General features: G+C 45.2%; 2 protein-coding genes across 3 annotated transcripts in view; both read right to left on the bottom strand.

The window, feature by feature from the left end:
- Window positions 1–3970, bottom strand: part of LOC129696436 (matrilin-2-like) — a 29645-nt gene extending 25675 nt beyond the window's left edge. The window contains exon 1 of one of the 2 annotated variants that reach the window (XM_055634320.1): window positions 3103–3970. The gene's annotated coding sequence lies outside the window, so the exon portion shown is untranslated. The remainder of the gene's footprint in view (window positions 1–3102) is intronic. The other variant, XM_055634318.1, reaches the window with a different exon arrangement.
- A 14077-nt stretch (window positions 3971–18047) lies between these two features.
- laptm4b (lysosomal protein transmembrane 4 beta) overlaps window positions 18048–22608 on the bottom strand; it is a 28964-nt gene continuing 24403 nt past the window's right edge. The window contains exon 7 of the mRNA XM_055634317.1: window positions 18048–21595. Within this exon, the coding sequence (XP_055490292.1) occupies window positions 21521–21595 (75 nt within the window). The 3' untranslated portion in view covers window positions 18048–21520. The remainder of the gene's footprint in view (window positions 21596–22608) is intronic.

The raw sequence follows: 22608 nt of genomic DNA, 5'->3' as shown, positions 1-22608 counted from the left end.
AGAAGGAGGCCATTTGGCCCATTAAGTGTATGCTGGCTCTTAGAGCAATCCAATCCCCTCGTTACTTTCTGCTAGTTTATACTCTTTCACAAGTCTGCTAACTTCCCTCTTATTCTCTTGCCATCCACCTACTAATTGGCCAACATTTAGTGGCCAATTCCCAATTATGGTTCCGACCCAAAACGTCATCTGTCCATTTGCCTGACCCACTGAATTACTCCAGAAATGTGTGCTTTGCTCAAGATTCCAGAATCTGCAGTCCCTTGTACATTGCACCCAACCACCCTGCAAGTCTTTGGGATAGATTCAGTGGCTGGAATTGTAAACATTGTGGAGGAAACCGGAGCACTGGATGAAGCCCATTCAGTCCCATGGAGAACGTGCAAACTCCACACTGACAGCATCCGATATCAGGATCGAACCCGTGTAGTTGGAGCTGTGGTATAGCAACTTTTCTAAGCACTGTCTTAATTCACCAGGAAGGAAGCATAGAAACATAGAAACATAGAAATTAGGTGCAGGAGTAGGCCATTCGGCCCTTCGAGCCTGCACCGCCATTCAATATGATCATGGCTGATCATCCAACTCAGTATCCCGTACCTGCCTTCTCTCCATACCCCCTGATTCCCTTAGCCACAAGGGCCACATCTAACTCCCTCTTAAATATAGCCAATGAACTGGCCTCGACTACCCTCTGTGGCAGAGAGTTCCAGAGATTCACCACTCTCTGTGTGAAAAAAGTTCTTCTCATCTCGGTTTTAAAGGATTTCCCCCTTATCCTTAAGCTGTGACCCCTTGTCCTGGACTTCCCTAACATCGGGAACAATCTTCCTGCATCTAGCCTGTCCAACCCCTTAAGAATTTTGTAAGTTTCTATAAGATCCCCTCTCAATCTCCTAAATTCTAGAGAGTATAAACCAAGTCTATCCAGTCTTTCTTCATAAGACAGTCCTGCCATCCCAGGAATCAGTCTGGTGAACCGTCTCTGCACTCCCTCTATGGCAATAATGTCCTTCCTCAGATTTGGAGACCAAAACTGTACGCAATACTCCAGGTGTGGTCTCACCAAGACCCTGTACAACTGCAGTAGAACCTCCCTGCTCCTATACTCAAATCCTTTTGCAATGAAAGCGTTGGAGTACAATCCATTGGGATTATCAAGGATGCTCAATGCGATCTAACATGTCCCCAATGTAATTAATGTGTAATCAAAGACTTGTCCCACCCCGGTCATTCCTTCTTCTTCCGTCTGGCAAAAGGTACAGAAGCTTGAAAGCGCATACCACCAGACTCAGGAACAGCTTATTCCCCTCTGTTATCAGGCTTCTGAATGCTCCTTCAATCAGCTAAGGTATTGTCCAATTAACCTCTACCAAATTTCAGACATCTTGAACTGATGCACTACAATGCCGAGAACTATATTCTGCTTTCTGTATCTCCCCCTTTGCTCTACCTATTGTACTTGAGTTTGACCTGATTGTACTCATGTATAGCATTATCTGATCTGATTGAATAGCTTGCAAAACAAAGCTTTTCCCATACTTGAAACATTGTGGACACCAGAAACGTGGTGAGTCTTTGTGTACTGTCTCGGTGAAGTCTACTTTTATACGACAAACATTGTATTTTTGTCCTAATCTATGATTGTCCTTATCTACAGTATGATTTTACTGCAATGTATGCAAAGCAAAGATTATCACTGTGCCTAGGAACAGAGGGAGAGGTGACAATAAACTATTATCATCATCATCACCTCTGTGCACGTGACAATGATATACCTAAACCTCAACCTTAACAATAATAAACCAATACCAACACCAAATGCGTTTTACGATCATCTGAAGCTACCATCAGGAATCTTCAAGCGTTGATTGTTCTTGTCATCAAGTACGACAATTTTCAAAATCAAGGGTTTCGACATGAAATGTCATCCGGTCCGTTCCTCCACAGATGCTCAAAAGGACACGGAGTGCTGGAGTCAGCAGGTCAAGCTGCATCTCTGGAGAACAGTTCCTCCAGCACTTTGTGTTTTGTACAAGGGTTCCAGTACTTACAGTTCCTCATGTCCATGCAAAACTTGCACGGACATGGATTCAGGGACACTTTCTTCTCAGCTGCTATCAGGCAACTGAACCATCCTATCAACACCTAGGGAGCAGTCCTGAGCTACTATCTACCTCATTGGAGATCCTCAGACAATCATTAATCAAACGTTACAGGACTATATCTTGCACTAAACATTATTCCTTTTATTGTTTATGCCATCTCGTTTCTGGTGTCCACAATGTTTAAAGTATGGGAAAAGCTTTGTTTTGCAAGCTATTCAATCAGATCAGATAATGCTATACATGAATACAATAAGGTCAAATTCAAGTACAATAGGTAGAGCAAAGGGGACTAGAGATACAGAGTGCAGGGACCACTATCCATGTCCCGGTACACTGTGGACGGCGTAATAGTAACACATGTATCATCTTTTCGCTGACTGGATAGCACACAACAAAAAAGCTTTTCACTCTACCTCGGTACACGTGACAGTAAATTGAACTAAACTAAATAAAGCCTTTCACTGTCCCTTGGTGCACATGATAATATTAAACCTAAACCTAAACCTTCTATTAATCCCACGGAAACTGTTCCTAAAACTGAGATAGATTTTAAAACTCCTGATAGTTGACCTGCATGAAAGACCTTTTTAGTTTAGTTTAGAGATACAGTGAGGAAAGGCACTTTGGCCCACTAAGTCCGCGCCGACCACCGATCCCCGCACATTAACACCATCCTACACACATGAGGGAAATTTTTACAATTTTACCGAACCGAATAGCCTACAATCTTGCACGTCTATGGAGTGTGGGGGAAAACCGGAGCACATGGAGAAAACCCATGGGTTACAGGGAGAATGTACAAACTGTACAGACAGCACCTGTAGTTAGGATCGAACCCGGGTCTCTGGCGCTGTAAGACAACAACTCTACCGCTGTACCACCGTGCCACCTTTTCATTTGAATGAAGTCTTTGACTGATCATTATATTCCCACATGGCCCGGCCGACAATATTAACATTTTGCTTTACAAACCCCAGTACATAGAATTTATTACCTGGTGCTTGGTGAAGCCACCCAGATCTTATTCTCTTCCTTCTCTCTGGAACCACGAACTAGCAGATTCAAACTCTCTTTAGGCAGTGGAGCCGAGTCAGGTGCTGCAGTGAGTTGAAGGAGGCACAGAACTGTTGCCAAAAACCAAATCAATTCAAAAATTATATTCAAAGTAAACACCCGAGTTTTATTTGTGGAGCCGTCTGCCTCATTGCTGCAAACCTCAAATCATTTTTCTTTCCGAGGATGCTGTTAATAGATTATTAGCGCATTGCCAGTAAAAATCAGAGCAATATTATCATTTCCATTAAAACTGGAAAGATTCCTTCCAATCGGCAGAGAGAAAAGGTTTGGAAATTAAACCTAACTATGTGATTGGAATTAATGAAACAAGAGTAATACGCTCAGGCAGAAAACAGTTTAGTTTAGTTTAGTTTAGTTTAGTTTAGTTTAGTTTATTGTCACGTGTACTGAGGTACCGTGAAAACCTTTAGTTGCGTGCTAACCAGTCAGTGGAAAGACAATACATGATCTGGTCTCCTAATCTGAGGAAAGACATTCTTGCCATAGAGGGAGTACAGAGAAGGTTCACCAGACTGATTCCTGGGATGTCAGGACTTTCATATGACGAAAGACTGGATAGACTCGGCTTGTACTCGCTAGAATTTAGAAGATTGAGGGGGGATCTTATAGAAACTTACAAAATTCTTAAGGGGTTGGACAGGCTAGATGCAGGAAGATTGTTCCCGATGTTGGGAGTCCAGAACAAGGGGTCTCAGTTTAAGGATAAGGGGGAAATCTTTTAGGACCGAGATGAGGAAAACATTTTTCACACAGAGAGTGATGAATCTCTGGAATTCTCTGCCACAGAAGGTAGTTGAGGCCAGTTCATTTACTATATTTAAGAGGGAGTTAGATGTGACCCTTGTGGCTAAAGGGATCAGGGGGTATGGAGAGAAGGCAGGTACAGGATACTGAGTTGGATGATCAGCCATGATCATGTTGAATGGAGGTGTAGGCTCGAAGGGCCGAATGGCCTACTCCTGCACCTATTTTCTTTGTTTCTATGATTCTATTACAATTCATCCATTTACAGTGTACAAATACATGATAAAGGGAATAACGTGATTAATGCTTAGTTAAAGATAAGGTTAGTAAAGTCAGATCTAAGATAGTTAAAGGGTCTCCAATGAGGTAGATGATAGTTCAAGACTGTACTCCAGTTGTGATAGGATGGTTCAGTTGCCTGCACTGGCGTGGAAGGAAGTCAAAATGCTTTTAAGAAGGGTCCCGTCCCAAAACGTCACTTATCCATGTTCTCCACAGATGCTGACTGACCAGCTGACACCAGCACTTTGTGTCTTTTTTTGTAAACCAGCATTCACAGTTCCATATAACCATATAACCATATAACAATTACAGCACGGAAACAGGCCATCTCGGCCCTACAAGTCCATGCCGAACAAATGTTTTTTCCCCTTAGTCCCACCTGCATGCACTCATACCATAACCCTCCATTCCCTTCTCATCCATATGCCTATCCAATTTATTTTTAAATGTACCAATGAACCTGCCTCCACCACTTCCACTGGGAGCTCATTCCACACCGCCACCACTCTCTGCGTAAAGAAGTTCCCCCTCATATTACCCCTAAACTTCTGTCCCTTAATTCTGAAGTCATGTCCTCTTGTTTGAATCTTCCCTATTCTCAAAGGGAAAAGCTTGTCCACATCAACTCTGTCTATCCCTCTCATCATTTTAAAGAGCTCTATCAGGTCCCCCCTTAACCTTCTGCACTCCAGAGAATAAAGACCTAACTTATTCAACTATCTCTGTAACTTAGTTGTTGAAACCCAGGCAACATTCTAGTAAATCTCCTCTGTACTCTCTCTATTTTGTTGACATCCTTCCTATAATTGGGCAACCAAAATTGTACACCATACTCCAGATTTGGTCTCACCAATGCCTTGTACAATTTTAACATTACATCCCAGCTTCTATACTCAAAATTCCTTTCAGTTCCTTTTACTGAAAACTGAGCAGGTCAGTGGTTCAATCCTGACCTCAGATATTGACTGTGTGGAGTTTGCACGGGCCTCCTTGTGACCGTGTGGGCTTCCTTTGGGTGTTTGGTTTCCTCCCACATCCCAAAGATGTGCGGGTTTGTAGGTTAATTGCCCTTTGTAAATTGTCCCTAGAGTGTAGGAAGTGAATGCAAATGTGGGATTACATATAACTAGTGTTAAGGGGATCGCTGGTCAGAGCGGACTCGGTGGGCCAAAGGGCCTGTTTCCATGCTGTATCTTTAATCTAAACTAAACTAAACAAAACTAAACACACTACCTCAGAGGGATGCAAAGTGGCACAATGGTTGAGTTGCAGCCTTACAGCACCAGAGACCCGGGTTTGATTCTGACTATGGGCGCTGTTTGTATGGAGTTGGTACATTTACCCTGTGACCTGTGTGGGTTTTCTCCGGGCGTTCCAGTTTCCTCCCACACTCTAAAGATGTACAGGTTTGTAAGCTAAAGCCAGGTTAGTAAAATTGTAAATTGCCCCTTGTGTGTGTACGCTGATTCAATTGCAGACAGCGTCTGACACTAACAGACAAAAGTGGGAAGATGGGAAAACAAGGAATTGCAGATGCTGGACAAAAACTGTTTTGTCAGACAGCATCTATGGAGATCATAAAATCATAAGACATAGGAGTGGAATTAGGCCATTCAATCATGGCTGATCTATCTTTCCCTCTCAATCCCATTCTCCCCGTAACCTTTGACATCCGTACTAATCAAAAATCTGTCAATCTCAGCTTTAAAGATACCTGGTGACGTGGCTTCCACAGTCGTCTGTGGCGATGAATTCCAGAGATTTCACACCCTTGACTAAAGAAATTCCTCATCATCTCCTTCCTAAAGGTACGTCTTTTTATTCTGAGGCAGTGCCCTCTGGTCCTAGACTCTCCCACTAGTGGAAACATCCTCTCCACATCCACACTATCCAGGCCTTTCACTATTCGGTAGGTTTCAATGAGGCCCCTCCTTTGACACTCCAGCAAGTACAGGCCCACTTCCATCAAATGCTCATCATATGTTAACCCGCTCATTCCTGGGATCATCCTTGTCAAATTCCTCTAGACCCTCTCCAGCGCCAGCAAATCCTTCCTCAAATATGGGGCCCAAAGCTGCTCACAATACTCCAAATGCGGTCTGACCAGTGTCTTATAAAGCCTCAGCATTACATCCCTGTTTTTATATTCCAGCCCTCTCGAAATAAATGCTAGCAACCACCGGAACAGATAAAACACTGACTAATGCCCCTGTCCCACTTAGGAAACCTGAACGGAAACCTTTGGAGACTTTGCGCCCCACCCAAGGTTTCCGTGCGGTTCCCGGAGGTTGCAGGTGGTTGCCGGAGGTTGCAGGTAGTGGAAGCGGGTAGGGACCACCTGGAACCGCACAGAAACCTTGGGTGGGGCGCTAAGCCTCCAGAGGTTTCCGTTCAGGTTTCCTAAGTTGGACAGGGGCATTACATCACCAGCGAGGTCACTGAGTTCGAGGTCGATGGTGTGCACCATCGAGAGCATACTTACCAAAAAAATATTGCACTGCTATGACTGCACGTAAATATATTTATTTATTGCTCATATTCTATGTCGCTCTTCTAGGGAGATGCTAACTGCATTTTGTTGTCTCTGTACTGTACACTGAACAATGACAATAAAGTTTGAATCTGAATCTGAATCTGAATCTGAGTGAGTTGCACTACAGGCACCTCCTGCCTCAACTATGAAAACTATAACGCTACAGTCATTGTGCAAAAAAGTTCTCAAAATATCCTTCAACGACTTGACTTGTCGAGGCATCAGTAAATTTTCCAACACCCAAAGAAGCCAAGTAAGTTGTCAGATATTTCATTTTCCGTTTACTCTTTCACGTTGCCAATATTCCTTGGTCTTTGCAAATTCAGAGGAAGCAAAACTCTTTGCCAAATATTTCATTTCCACTCAAAATTTTTGAATTTGGGTATCCTGGGGCACATCACTGAGTCTGGGAGTGTTGTGAGGAGATCGAGAGGGGAATAGATTGCTGGATTCCTGGAACACAATCTCTTATAGAACATACTGTAGAACAGTACAACATAGGAACAAGTCCTTCGGCAAACAAGGTCTGTGCCGAACATGATGTCAAGACCAACTCTTATCTACCTGCACATAATCCAAACACCTCCATTCCCTTCATATCCATGTGTCTGTCTATCCAAAGGCCTCTTAAATGCCACTATTGTATCTGTTTCCACCATCACCCCTGATGGCATGTTCCAGGCACCCCCCACCCTCTGTGTAAAAAACCTACCCAGCATTTCTCCTTTAAATTTTGCCACTTTCACCTTGGAGCTATGCCCTCAAGCATTTGATATTTCCATCCTGGAAAAAAGGTTGGCCCTATCTATGCCTCTCAAAATTTTATATACTTGTATCAGGTTTCTCTTCAAGCTTTTTGTTGTGTGCCAACCAGTCAGTGGTGGCGGTTCGCGACTCACTGTTGCAACGGCCCCTACAGCCTGTCTGTCTTTTTTTTTTTTTGCTAGTTAAATGTAGTTGTTTGTGTTTTTTAATAGTGTTTTTAACTGTGTATATGGGGGGGGGGGGGGGGGGGGGAAGGGGGAAACGTTTAAAAATCTCTTCCCTGTACGGGAGACCCGACCTTTTCCTTGTCGGATCTCCATTGTCGTTGGGGCCTAGCACCGTGGAGCGGCCTCCAGCCTGAATGGCCTGGAGGCTCCAGTCACGGAGCCTGCGGAGCTGCGGACTTACCATCATGGGACTGGCCGGCATTGGAGTGTGGGGAGTGGTGGTGACTCGCTGCTGCGGCCCGACCACATAGCTCGGAGGCTCCAGCTGCAGCCGCGGGTCCGGTGGACTGGGACATCGGGAGCTCGCGGGTCCGGGTAGAGAGACCGCTTTTCAGAGCTCCCGCAACGCGACTTCTCTAGCCCGTGTTGCGGGGTTGGAACGACGCGGAGCGGGGCCGTACATCGCCCGGCGCAGCTTCATGGCCGTGGGACATTCCAGCGCCCGCCGGGGGCTCCAACTTTGTGACATTTAGACCGGGAGCGGGGCTGTACATCACCCGGCGTGGCATAAAATGGCCGTGGGACTCACCATCGCCCGCCTGGGGCTTCGACATCGGGAGAGAAATGGAGAACAGGGTAGAGAAAAGACTTTGCCTTCCATCACAGTGGGTTCACTGTGATGGATGTTTTTGTAAATTGAATTGTGTGCATGTCTGTATGATATTGTCTTTGTTTGTATGGCTGTGGAAACGCAGTTTCGTTTGAGCCTCAATGAGGTTCAAATAACATGTAATAAATATTGATTGATTGATTGATTGATATTGGAAAGAGACTCTTCCGGAGAAAACAATCCAAGTCCGGGTGACTCTCTCTTTAGCCACTAATCCAGGCATCATTCTGGGAATCATTCACTCCCGCCATCGGGAAGAAAGTATTCAAGATTCAAGATTCAATTTAATTGTCACATGCACCAATTAAGGTACAGTGACATTTGAGTTACCATACAGCATTACTAAGTAAAAAGCAAAAATACACACAGCATATAAAATAAAGTTTAACATAAACATCTACCGCAGTGGAATCAACATTCCTCACTGTGAGGGAAGGCAATAAAGTTCAGTCACCTTCCTCCTTTGTTTACCCCTAGTCTGGGCTTTTGAACGGGGCCGCTGCTGACGGTCCGATGTCCAAGCCCTCTCGTTGGGATGGACACGGTGTTAAAGTTCACAGATCACGCGGTCAAAGCTCCAGCAGTGGCGATCCTCGGCAAAAGATCCCAGGCTCCATGATGGTAAGTCCGTGCCGCACCCGCAGGTTGAAGCTCCGGGCCGGTCTCCAGGAAAGGCCGCACCACTCCACATGTAGGCTGCAAAGGGGGGAGGATGGGGGGGGGGGGGGGGGGGGGGGGGAAGATGCGAAACGGAGAAAATTGCATCTCCGTTGAGGTAAATGACTGAGTAAAGGAGCCTGAAAGTTGTAATGTCCAGGTTCAGGAGCTTCTTCACAACCATCAGGCTACTGAATGCTACCAACTCCAACTAAACTCCAAACTATATCTTGGAGGAGGAGGAACCATCTTGGGGAACGGCTGCTAACCAGCAGCCGTCCGTTTAATCCATTTTTTTTCCAGTTTTTAGTAAGTCTTGTTTTTCGTTTGTAGGAGAAATGGACTTTTTAATGTGGGGGGAAGGAGGTAATTTTACTTCTAGGTCCCTACCTGGTCGGTGAGGCAGCTTTTTCTCCGGGCTGCCCGTCGACCCGTCCTCGTGGCCTACCAGCGGGCTTGGAGTGGCGTTTCCTGGCGGGGACCGCCCAGCACCTCGGCTTCGTTGGCGGCACAGCGTTGGAGCGCTATCGTAGAGCGGAGCGGGCGATGCCTTGCCTGGGTCGCCGCACTGGATCGACGCGCTGGAGCTCCGGTGAGCTGTGACCGCCGAGATCAACACCTCCGGGCTGCGGGTCTGCGGAGCGGAGCGGGCGGCGCCGACTTTAACATCGGGAGCCTGGGAGCTCCAAACCGGCGCGGCCTTGTCGGCTTCGGAAGCCGCGGTCTCCAGCTAGGAAGCGGCCGTTCCAGGTGGCCCAGCCGCTGAAAGGACTGTCCCGACGCCGGGGCAACAGCACCCAGCCAGAACGGCCAGGAACATCGGGCCTCCATAGAGGCAATAGCGGTGGCCTCTATAGGCCTGACTTTTGGGAGAACTGTGGGTTGGGGACTGGACTTTGTGCCTTCCCCCACAGTGGTAACCATTGTGGGGGGATGATTTTTCTGTGTGTAGTTACTATGTTAGTCTGTGTCCAAGATGGCTGTCGGAAGGGAGAGTGGACGCTGGCGCGCTTTAGCTGCTGCTGATCTCTCTTCACATTGTGTTTTTTTGATTTTTTGTGTCTTTGGAGCGATTTCTATCTTTAATTTGTATATTGATGATGTCCTTATTATTTATGTTTCTCCGACTATATGTTTTTTTCTCTTCTGTTAATCTTTGTACGGTGTCCTTGAGATTTGAAAGGTGCCCGAAAATAAAATGTATTATTATTATAATTATTATTATATGCTGCCTTAGTTACTCGAGGGACTTTGAGCTTTGTTTCGTCTTTCCTCCATATTGAACTTTTATTTATTGAACTTGTTTTTGTTTGTTTATTTTATTGTCTATTGAATACAGTCTTTACAAACCTATTGTGCGGCTGCTGCAAGTAAGAATTTTCTTGTTCTGTTCTGGTATCTATGACAATAAAACACTCTTGACACCTGAAACCCTCTCCAAAGCCTCCACATCCTTTCTGCATTGGGGTGACCAGAACAACACACAATATTCCAATTGTGGCCTAACCTAAGTCCTAAAATCCCTCAGCCAAAACTCGTACAATATAGCAAAGATAGGCACAAAGTGCTGGAATAACTCAGCGGGTCAGGCAGCATCTCTGGAGAATATAGATACAGTAAGTGATGTTTTGCGTCGGGACCTTTCTTCAGACTGACCCTTTTTCAGACTAAAGAAGGGTCAAGTCACATTTATTTATATAGCACATTTAAAAAAAACAACTCTCGTTGGCCAAAGTGCTTTACATATGTTATAAGAATAATATAAACAAACAAACTACATACATATATACATATAGCCCTCGCTCAGTGGACGTCAGGAAAGGCTTGGGAGTATAGATAAGATTTTAATCTAGACTTAAAGGAGTCGATGGAGGGGACAGTTCTGATGGGAAGGGGGATGCTGTTCCACAGTCTAGGAGCTGCAACCGCAAAGGCACGGTCGCCCCTAAGCTTATGCCAAGACCGCGGGATATTCAGCAGCCCCAAGTCGGCCGATTTGAGGGACCTGGAGGTGGAGTGGTGGGTGAGGAGACTTTTATTGTAGGAGGGGGCAAGCCCATTGAGGGCTTTGTAGACATAGAGGAGGGTCTTGAAATGTATACGGAACCGCACAGGGAGCCAGTGGAGAGAGGCCAGGATCGGGGTGATGTCCCTTTTTCAGGTGCCCGTCAGGAGTCTCTCTGCGGCGTTTTGGACCAGTTGCAGGCGGGACAGGGATGATTGGCTGATGTCAGTGTAAAGGGAGTTGCAGTAATCTAGGCGGGAGGAGATAAATGTGTGGATGATCTTTTCGAGGTCATCAAAGTGGAGGAATTGTTTTGTTTTAGCTATCGTCCGAAGCTGAAAGAAGCTAGCTTTTACCACGGCATTGACTTGTTTGTCAAATTTCCCGACCTGAAACATCACCTACTCTATCCATGTTCTCCAGAGATGCTCCTGACCCGCTAAGTTACTCCAGTATTTTGTGTCTATCTTTGGTATGAACCAGCATCTGCAGTTCCTATTTATTATAATATGCAATATAGGATGGGTTTCTGAATCTGGTGAAACTGGGATGCTTGCCAAAAGAACAGGTGGGAATCGGGGAATGAAGAAGTGGTCCACGTCATTCTGTATCTGCCCACTAACCTTACTCTGCGGTCACTCTGGGATTCACCATTGACCAGAAACGGAACTGGACCAACCACATAAATAGTGTGGATACAACAGCTGTAGTGAGTGATTGACTTCCCAATACCTCATCGCCTTTCCAACATTCACAAGACAGGAGCCAGGAATATGATGGAATACTCTCCACTTTCCACTCAAGTCTCTCCAATATTGTAGCATTAGAAACGAGATGAGGAGGAATTTCTTCAGTCAGAGGGTGGTGAATCTGCGGAATTCATTGCCCTAAGAGGGCTGTGGAGGCCAAGTCAATGGATGTTTTTAAGGCGTAGATCGATAGATTCTGTCAATTGACAGGAGCACCTGGGGAAAAACCAAACGGTCACAGAGAGAACGTACAAACTCTGTACAGACACCACCCTTGGTCAGGATTGAACCCGGGCCTCTGGCAGTGTAAGATAGCAACTCTACCGCTGTGCCATCGTGCCGCCCTACTAGTTACTGGAGTCACTGCTAAACCTTGACAGTCTTAGATTATTTGCAATATCATACGGAGAATTTCTCACAACGAGGGGGTGATTTGAAGTCGATTTTCTTTTTCCAAGTCACCCTCACTGATACATTGAATGAAAGAAAAATCCAGCACAGAATGCTTGTGTTGGCTCTTTGAGAAAACTTTCCAATTAATCCCACATTCCATATTCTTCAGTATTGTTTCCTTTTAAGTTTAGTTTAGTTCATTGTCAGGTTTACCGAGATGCAGTGAAAAGCTTTTTGTTGTGTGCCAACCAGTCAGCGGAAAGTCTATACATGATTACAATCGATCCATTCACAGTGTACAAGTACAGGATGTTAGGGAATAAAGTTCTTAGCAAGATAAAGTCCAGTAAAATCCGATTAAAGTGGGAGAAAGAGAAACCGTTCCTGAATCTGGAGCTATGCGTTTTCTGTACCTCTTGCCTGATGGGAGAGGGGAGAAGAGGGAGTGACTGGGGTGAGACTGCTTCTTGATTATGCTAGTGGCCTTGCCAAGGCAGCGTGAAGCATAGATGGAGTAAATGGAATGAAGGTTAATTTGTGTGATGGTCTTGACTGCATCCACAATTCGCTGCAATTGCTTGCAGTCTTGGACTGGCCAAATTTTGTGCCTTCCACCACTGTGATGAATGCTGTGGTGGATGTTTGTGTTAAATTTGTATTGTGTTTTTGTGTGTTCTTTTTTTCATTGTACCGCTGCTGGCAAATTCATTTCACTTGCACTTTACGTGCAAATGCCGAATAAGACTGATTGATTGATTGGAGCTGTTCCCAAACCATGCTGTGATGTATCCTGATAAAATGTTTTCTATGGCGCATCTGTAGAAGTTGGTGAGAGTTGTTGGGGACTTGCTGAACTTCCGAAGCCTTCTAAGAAAGTAGAGGTGTTGGTGTGCATTCTTGGCCATCGCTTTTAAAGTATTTATCTATTGAATGGTCCCATTGAATCTGCTTCCAACTCACGCAGCGCGCATTCCAGATCACACCTCATTGAGTGAAATTATGTTTCCGAATGTGGCATGTGGTTGACAGTATCGTGGAAAAAGACCTTGACAGTTTAGCCCACGGGCTTTCTCCACTTATCCTTCTAGGCAGTTGAGGCCATGGATTTGGGAGGTGTTATTGGAGTAGACCAGGCAAGAAATGACAGTGCTGTTTGCAGAAGGAACACTATGGAGTACTGGTAGTGAGGGAACGAATGATTAGGGAATTAGATGTGGTGATAAACTATTTAACCTTTCTCCTCTCGCCTTCCCCTGGTTTGTCCAGGATGGTACCAAACTCCTTGAGAGTTTTAGATGAGGACTAGATGTTGGAATAGATTGAGTGCGGGCACAGAGTCTCATGCCCAGAGCCGTGGAATTGAGAACCTGAGATACTGCAGGTTTAAGGTGAGGAGGGAAAGATTTAATAGGAACCTGAGGGCTATCTTTTTTACACAAAGGGTGGTGAGTGCATGGAATGAGCAGCCGGTGGAGGTAGTTGAGGCGGGTACTATCGCAACGTTTAAGAAACATTTGGACAAGTACATTGATAGGGTAGGTTTAGAGGGATATGGGCCAAATGCACTCGCATGTGGGACTAGTGTAGATGGAGCATGTTGTTTGGTGTGGGCAAGTTGGGCCAAGGGGACTGTTTCCACACTGTATGATGCTATGACTATGACTTGATAGCTTGAACGCTTAAGCTACGGGGAGAGGTTGGGCAGACTACCACTTTATCCTTTGGAGAGCGGGAAGCTGAACGGTGATCTTATAAGATCATGAGGGGAATACCTAGGGTGAGAGCACAGTCTTTTTCCCAGAGTAGGGAAATCAAGAACCAGAAGACATAGGTTTAAGGTGAGAGGGTAAAGGTTTAACTGGAACCTGAAGGGCAGCTTTTACACACAGATGGTGGGTATATGAACCAGCTGTCAGAGGAGATTGCCTTGGTCTTAGAGTCATGGTGTCAAACACGACGGAAACAGGCTCTTCGGCCCAACTCCTCCATGCCGATCAAAGTAGCCCATCTATGCTAGTCCCATTTACCTGTGTATGGCCCATGTCAATCTGAACAATTCCTATCCATGAACCTGTCCAGGTGTCTTTTAAATGTGGTTATTGTACCTGCCTCAACTACCTCCTCCAGCCGTTCATTCCATATATCCACCACTCTGTTTGGAAACGTTGCCCTAAGGTTCTTATTAAATCTTTCTCTTTTCATCTTAAATCTATGACCTCTGGCTTTTGATTCCATTTCCCTGCATTCACTATCAAGATCTTGTACACCTCTATAAGATCACCCCCTCAGCCTCCTGCGCGCCATGGAATAAAGTCCCAGCTGGATCAACCTATCCCTATAGCTTCTTCTTCTTCTTGTGAATGAAACATAAACCAAAGGAATAGTTAGATGTCAAGCCGGGTGTTGAGCAGCCATGTTGTTGTCTCTGCGTCAATGTCTGACAGGCCTTAATCTCCATTTGGTGGGTGGTAGAGCGGGCACCAAGAGATGACATGGTTGGCTGTCCCTCTCGCTCAGGCCCTTGAGTCCCGGCAGGCACTGTTGTGCCACTCCAGCCTCTTTGCCTGCCTTTCATTTCATTCCCATTCAAATGGCTCTGCTCCAGAATCTCCACAACGTTTCTCTTCTTGAATCCAATGAATAACCAAGCAATGCCAAATAAATGACAGGCAACTTGCAAGAGCAATTTAAAATGGATTGTCCCCAAATATTATTACAAGAAATTTGGCTATGCATACATTTGCATTCCATTGGACATTATAATCACCTTTCATCAATGGAACCTAGAACAGCAGAGCGCATGAACATCCCTTCGGCCCACAGTGTGTGTGTTGGACACGATACCAAGTTAAACTGTGTAGGAAGGAACACCGACGACAGGCACAAAATGCTGGAGTAACTCAGCTGCTCAGGTAGCATCTCTGAAGAAAAGGAGTATATGAGCAGGCTATTGAGGGAGTGCAGCGTAGGTTCACAAGGTTAATTCCCGGGATGGCGGGACTGCCATATGCTGAGAGAATGGAGCGGCTGGGCTTGTATACTCTGGAGTTTAGAAGGATGAGAGGGTATCTCATTGAAATATAAGATTATTAAGGGTTTGGACACGCTAGAGGCAGGAAACATGTTCCCGATGTTGGGGGAGTCCAGAACCAGGGGCCATAGTTCAAGAATAAGGGATAAGCCATTTAGAACGGAGACGAGGAAACACTTTTTCACACAGAGAGTTGTGAGTCTGTGGAAATTCTCTGCCTCAGAGGGCGGTGGAGGCCAGTTCTCTAGATACTTTCAAGAGAGAGCTAGATAGGGCTCTTAAAGAAAAGCGGAGTAGGGGATATGTGGGGAAGACGGGAACGGGGTACTGATTAGGGATGATCAGCCATGATCACATTGAATGGCAGTGCTGGTTTGAAGGGCCGAATGGCCAACTCCTGCACCTATTGTCTAGTGTCTATTGAGTAGGTGACGTTTCAGGTCGGATTCCTTCCTCTGAAACGTCACCTTCTCCTTTTCTCCTGAGATGCTGCCTGACCCGCTGAGTTACTCCAGCATGTTGTGTCTATCAATCTCCTCTGTCTGCACATGATCCATATCCCTCCAATCCCTGCATATCCATCTGCCTATTTAAAAGTGTCTTAAGATCTGCCTCCACCACCACTCCTGGCAGCGCATTCCAGACACCCACCACCCGTGTAAAAAACGTACCCCTCATATCTCCATTAAACTTTGCCCCTCTGAACTTAAAGCTATGCCCTCTAGTCTTTGACATTTCCACACTGCGCTCACAGCGCCAGAGACCCGTGTTCGATCCTTACCTCAGAAGCTGTCTGCGGGATTGTGGTGCAGCGGTAGAGTTGCTGCTTTACAGCGCCAATGAACCAAGCTCGATCCTGACTAAGGGTGCTGTCTGTACAGAGTTTGTACGCTTTCTCTGTGACCGCGTGGGTTTTCGCCGGTGGCTGCGGTTTCCTCCCACATTCCAAAGACGTACAGGATTGTAGGTTAATTGTCTGCTGTAAATTGTAAGTTGGCCCAAGTGTGCAGGTTAATGCTAGTGTCGGGGGATGAACCACATGGACACGTTGGGTCGAAGGGTCTGTTCCATGCTGCATCTCTAAAGTCTCTCAGGCAGCACCTCTGAAGAAGGGTCGCGACCTGAAACGTCACCCATTGCTTTTCTCCAGAGATGCTGCCTGATCCGCTGAGTTACTCCAGCATTTTGTGACTAGCATCATGGGAGAACATGGATAGGTCACGTTATGGGTCAAGACCATTCTTCCAACTTTGTGTTCTTTTGTGTATTAACCAGCATCTGCAGTTTCTAGTTTCCACCATTCGGAAATCATCTAGTGAACTCTTGGAGTCAAGAAACCAATCCAGGACTTCCGTCAAAGTCAATGTAACCTTCCTTTGAGATAATGAGTGAATGATCTCTGACTTACTGTCATAGAGTCATACAGCGCAGAAATGGGGCCTTTTCCCACACTGACCAACATGCCCCATTTACACTAGTCCCACCTGCCTGCGTTTGGCCCATATCACACTAAACCTGTCCTATCCATGTACTTGTCTTAATGTTTCTTAAACGTTACGATAGTCCCTGCCTCAACTGCCTCCTCCAGCGGCTGGTTTAATACACCTACCAACCACCCTTTGTGTGAATATGTTACCCCCTCAGATTCCTTTTAAATCTTTTCCCCCATCATCTTAAACCTATGTCGTCTGGTTCTTGATTCGCCTACTCTAGGCAAGAGACTTTGTGCATCTACCCGATCTATTCCTCTCATGATTTTGAAATGTTAAAGATCTGAAACCATGAGGTGACACAACAAACAATATCAGGGTCGGCATGCCCAGCATTTATTGAACCTTTTGTATATACAGTCACAAATTAATTTAAACAAATATTTAAATGAAGATCCTGGGACTTCATTCATTATCAATCAGAGCCATGATGGGAAGCAGCAATTCAAATTTCTGCTCAATTCCAACAAACACTTACAATTCACATTTTTGTTTCAGTCACAGGATTAAAGAGTCTTGTTCCTGGCATCCAATTCCCGTCAACTCTTGGCAAGCGAACACAGCAGTAAAAATCATCGACAGTGAAGTATAACACAACATAAACTTCAAATCAAACTCAGAATTAATCAGGATAAATACTGAAGTGCCCAATTCATAAGCCCAACGGGAAGCATTCAGTTGAATGGAGGTTCTGTCATCCAGCGCAGAAGTTGGCCATTTGGCCCATCAAGTCCATGCCAACTGTCAACCACTTATTAAAAGACAAAGTGCTAGAGAAACTCAGCGGGTCAGGCAGCATCTGGGAATGTCTGAATAAGGGTTCCAACCTAAGACATCGCCGACCCATGTTCGCCAGAGATGCTGCCTGACCCGTTGAGTCACTCCAGCACTTTGCGTCTTTTTTTTTGTAAACGAGTTCCTTGTGTCTCCAACACTCATTGGGGCATCTAAATCTAAATGTTATTAGTTATTTATGTTATGACATCGGATGGAAGCTGCATACCAAATCTCGTTGCGCTTATGTGCAATGACAATAAAATATATTATTATTATTAATATTATCCTGTGTTGAGAAACTGTATTCTGCACTCTGGTACCCTTCTCTTTGCTCTACCTGTTGTACTCGTGTTTAGATTGATTGTGTTCATGTGTAGTATAATCCGATTTGATTAGATAGCAGGCAAAACGCTTTTCACTGTATCTCAGTACACATGAAAATAATAGCGGCCTCTGCAACCTTTTATACTATTTTAAATCTCTCCCTGCATATCCCTTTCTCCCATATATTAATGTTAGTTTTTTTAGTTTTGTTGGTGTTTTGCGTTTTGTGTGTGTGGGGGGTGGTGGGAGGGGAGGGGGAAACTTTAAAATCATAAACTCTCTCCCAATTCTACCACTCACACACTAGGGGCAATTTACAGAGACAACTTAACCCATCAACCCACATGCCTTTGGGATGTGAGAGGAAACTAGGGCACCTGGAGGAAAGCCATGCCATCACATGGAGAACCTGTGCTCCACTCCACTCACAGACAGCACCCAAGGTCAGGGTCGAACCTGGCTCTCTGATGCTGTGAGGCAGCAGCTCCACCAGCTGCACCACTGTTCCACGCACAACATAGCAAGTTAGCAGTTCCCAACCTCAGGACTGCAACCCATTTTAAAGTTGCGAAACTTAAAATAAAGGACATTTGTCAGTGTAAGGTTAGTTCTTTTCATTTGGGAACAAAGCCAATAACTATCATTTCAACAGAAAATCTTAATTCAAAGGGACTATGGAAAATTCTGGAAATACTTGCTTTGAAGAGGATGCAGAAGAGATTTACCAGGATGCTGCCCGGATTTGAGAGTATTAGCCAAAGAGTATTATTAGCTATAAGATAAGGTTGGACAGGTTTGGATTGTTTTCTCTAGAGCATCAGAGACTGAGTATAAGTATATGAAGTCTATGAGAGGGTAGACAGAATCTTTCTCCTCAGAGTTGAAATGTCAAATTCCTGAGGACGTACTTAAAGGAGAGTGTGGCAAGTTTAAAGATTTTTAGTGCAAGTTTTTTTTACACAGAGAGTAATGTGTACCTGGAACGCGCTGTTATGATTGTTATTAGACAATATACAATAGACAATAGGTGCAGGAGTAGTCCTTTCGGCCCTTCGAGCCAGCACCACCATTCAATGTGATCATGGCTGATCATCCCCAATCAGTACCCCGTTCCTGCCTTCTGCCCATATCCTGTGACTCTGCTATTTTTAAGAGCCCTATCTAGCTCTCTCTTGAAAGCATCCAGAGAACCTATTCATCAAGAGAACCTGAGATTAGTATTTAAACTTAAAGCACATGGTATTGGGGGTTCAGTATTGATGTGGATAGAGAACTGGCTGCCAGACAGGAAGCAAAGAGTAGGAGTAAACGGATCCTTTTCAGAATGGCAGGCAGTGACTAGTGGGGTACCGCAAGGCTCAGTGCTGGGACCTCAGCTATTTACAATATATATTAATGATTTGGATGAGGGAATTGAATGCAACATCCCCAAGTTTGCAGATGACACGAAGCTGGGGGGCAGTGTTAGCTGTGAGGAGGATGCTAGGAGGCTGCAAGGTGACTTGGATAGGTTGGGTGTGTGGGCAAATGCATGGCAGATGCAGTATAATGGGGCTAAATGTGAGGTTATCCACTTTGGTGGCAAGGACAGGAAAGTAGAATATTATCTGAATGGTGGCCGAATAGGAAAAGGGGAGATGCAACGAGACCTGGGTGCCATGGTACACCAGTCATTGAAAGTAGGCATGCAGGTGCAGCAGGCAGTGAAGAAGGCCAATGGTATGTTAGCATTCATAGAAAAAGGATTTGAGTATAGGAGCAGGGAGGTTCTACTACAGTTGTACAGGGTCTTGGTGAGACCACACATGGAGTATTGTGTACAGTTTTGGTCTCCTAATCTGAGGAAAGACATTCTTGCCATAGTGGAGGGAGTACAGCGAAGGTTCACCAGACTGATTCCTGGGATGTCAGGACTTTCATATGAAGAAAGACTGGATAGACTCGGCTTGTACTCGCTAGAATTTAGAAGATTGAGAGGGGATCTTATAGAAACGTATAAAATTCTTAAGGGGTTGGACAGGCTAGATGCAGGAAGATTGTTCCCGATGTTGGAGAAGTCCAGAACAAGGGGTCACAGTTTAAGGATAAGGGGGAAATCTTTTAGGACCGAGATGAGAAGACAAAAATTCACACAGAGAGTGGTGAATCTGTGGAATTCACTGCCACCGAAGGTAGTTGAGGCCAGTTCATTGGCTATATTTAAGAGGGAGTTCGATGTGGCCCTTGTGGCTAAAGGGATCAAGGAGTATGGAGAGAAGGCAGGTACGGGATACTGAGTTGGATGATCAGCCATGATCATATTGAATGGCGGTGCAGGCTCGAAGGGCTGAATGGCCTACTCCTGCACCTATTTTCTATGTTTCTATGTAACCTGCCTCCACAGCCCTCTGAGGCAGAGAATTCCACAGACTGGTTCTTGATTCCACTACTCATTACATCACAGAGTCATGGAATCAAACATTGTGGAAACAGGCCCTTCGGCCCAACTTGCCCACGCCGACCAACATGCGCCATCTATACTAGTCCCACCTGCCTGCGTTTGGCCCATATCCCTCTAAACCTGTCGTATTCATGTACCTGCCTAACTGTTTCTCAAATGTTGCAATGGATTTTAAATGTTTTTATAGTAGCTGCTTCAATTGCCTCCTCTGGCAGCTTGTTCCATATACCCACCATCCTTTGTGTGAAAAAATGCTCCTCAATGTTCAGAGAGTTGGGAATTGGAGCACATGGGGTGGAAGGGCAGATTCAACAGGAGCTATTGAAAGGGGCAATGGAGGAATTCGGCAAGGCTTGGTGGGAGGGTGATGGAAGAGCAGAGGGAATGGCTTCAAAGGCATAATGAACTGAATAGCATCTCTATATTGCACCAATCTGTGATTCTATGCTATTTTATCCTAATGGCTAATGAAAGAAAGTTGACCACATGCACGCACACGCACACACAGGAACACACACGCATGCGCACACTATCGCACAAGATGTAAAAATAGCAGGTACTATCGCAACGTTTAAGAAATATGGAGACCTATACCTGGATAGGAAGGGTTTAGAGGAATATGGTCCAAATGCACGCAGGTGGGACTAGTGTAGATGGGACATGTTGGTCGATGTGGGCAAGGTGGGCCGAAGGGCCTGTTTCCATGCTGTATCACTCTATGACACACACACACAATCAAACATGCACACAAGTGCATATGCATGCACACACACACGTGCACACATGCAACTCGCACGGACACACATGCACCAGCACACACAAACACACATGCACCAGCACACACATGCAAACACACACACCCACGCACCAACACACACGTGCACATATGCACTCACACACACGCACACTGTTACCAACAGGAATAAAGTTCAAAATATCCACAAGGAATCAAGGTGCTAAGAATCCCCACACTTCTCAATATACAATCTGGTTTCATTGTCAAATACTTCCATTAATTTGAACGTTGACTCGTTCAAATTATTCCCCATAATCCCTGGGCATTAACTGGGCATTAATACAATAAATCCATGTTTATAGGATGCGTTGTCCTTTTAGACATTACTGGGAGTGATATAAACAACCAGAGGAAAAAAGCAACAAGAAGAAATCTTAATGATGGGGTTCTTCATTCCCAGAACGAGCAGACATGATGCACAATGGAATGAAGATCCCTCTTACAGTGTTTAGTCTGACACTAAGCGTACAAGGGATGCATACAATCCTGCTTAGGTCAGTTTCCCTGTGACTTTAAGCGGAGACGTATGGAGGGGGTGGATCTTTCTCAGGGATTAAAACAGTCTCGTCGTAGTTCGGAAGAAGAACCTAAAGATGAAAGAAGTAATTTTGTTACATGAGGAAAAGACCATAGAATGCAAAACAGGTTAGCACAGGAATAGGCCCTTCAGCCCACAATGTCTGTGCCGAACATGATGCCAAAACCAAATCTTATCTGCCTGCACATAATCCATATTCCCTGCATATCTATGTGCTTATTCAAAAGCCTCTTAAATGCCACTATTGTATCTGCCTCCACCACCACCTCCAGCAGCAGTTTCCAGGCACTCACCACCCTTTATGTAAAAAACTTGCTCAGCACACCGTATCTTTGAAACTTTGCCCCTCTCATCTTAAAACTATTCCCTGTAGTCTCTGATATTTCTACCCTGGGACGAGGGCTCTGAACGTATGCACAGTGTTGGAGTGTGTTCCAACCTTTATCTTCTCACCATCACATATTTCAACAGATTCATACAGCACGGAAACAAATCCTTTGGCCCAACTCGTTCAAGCCGACCAAGGTACCACGTCTAAGCTAGTCCCATTTTCCCATGTTTGGTCCATATCCCTCTAAACCTTTCTTATACCTAATAGCCAGCATGGTTTATGGACCAGAGTCTGTTTCTATGCTGTGTGATTCTATAATTGTATGGAGTCTCTCAAACAAGGAGATCAGAGGATCACAATAAAGAGCTGACCATTCAGCAGAGGTTTAGAAAGAAACTGCATGGAAACAGGCTCATTGGCCCACTGAGTCCACGCTTACCATCAATCACCTGTTTGCATTAATCTTGCATTGATCCCATTTTATTTTATTCTCCCCAATTCCATCAACTTCCTTCAGAATTTACCACTCAACCACCATGCAATTAACCCTGTGTTCTGAGGTTACTTCAGCACTTTGTGTCAACCTACAAACTCTCACATCTTTGGGATGTGGGAGAAAACCGGAGTACCCGACAGAAACCCACGCAAACGTGCAAACTCCACACACACAGGCAACACCTGAGGACAGAATCGAACCGGGCGCTGAGAAGCAGCGTCTTTAACAGCTGCGC

The sequence above is a fragment of the Leucoraja erinacea genome, chromosome 4 (genome assembly GCF_028641065.1).
Source record: "Leucoraja erinacea ecotype New England chromosome 4, Leri_hhj_1, whole genome shotgun sequence".
Lineage (NCBI taxonomy): Eukaryota > Metazoa > Chordata > Chondrichthyes > Rajiformes > Rajidae > Leucoraja > Leucoraja erinaceus.
This window is presented reverse-complemented; position numbering and strand designations above follow the sequence as displayed.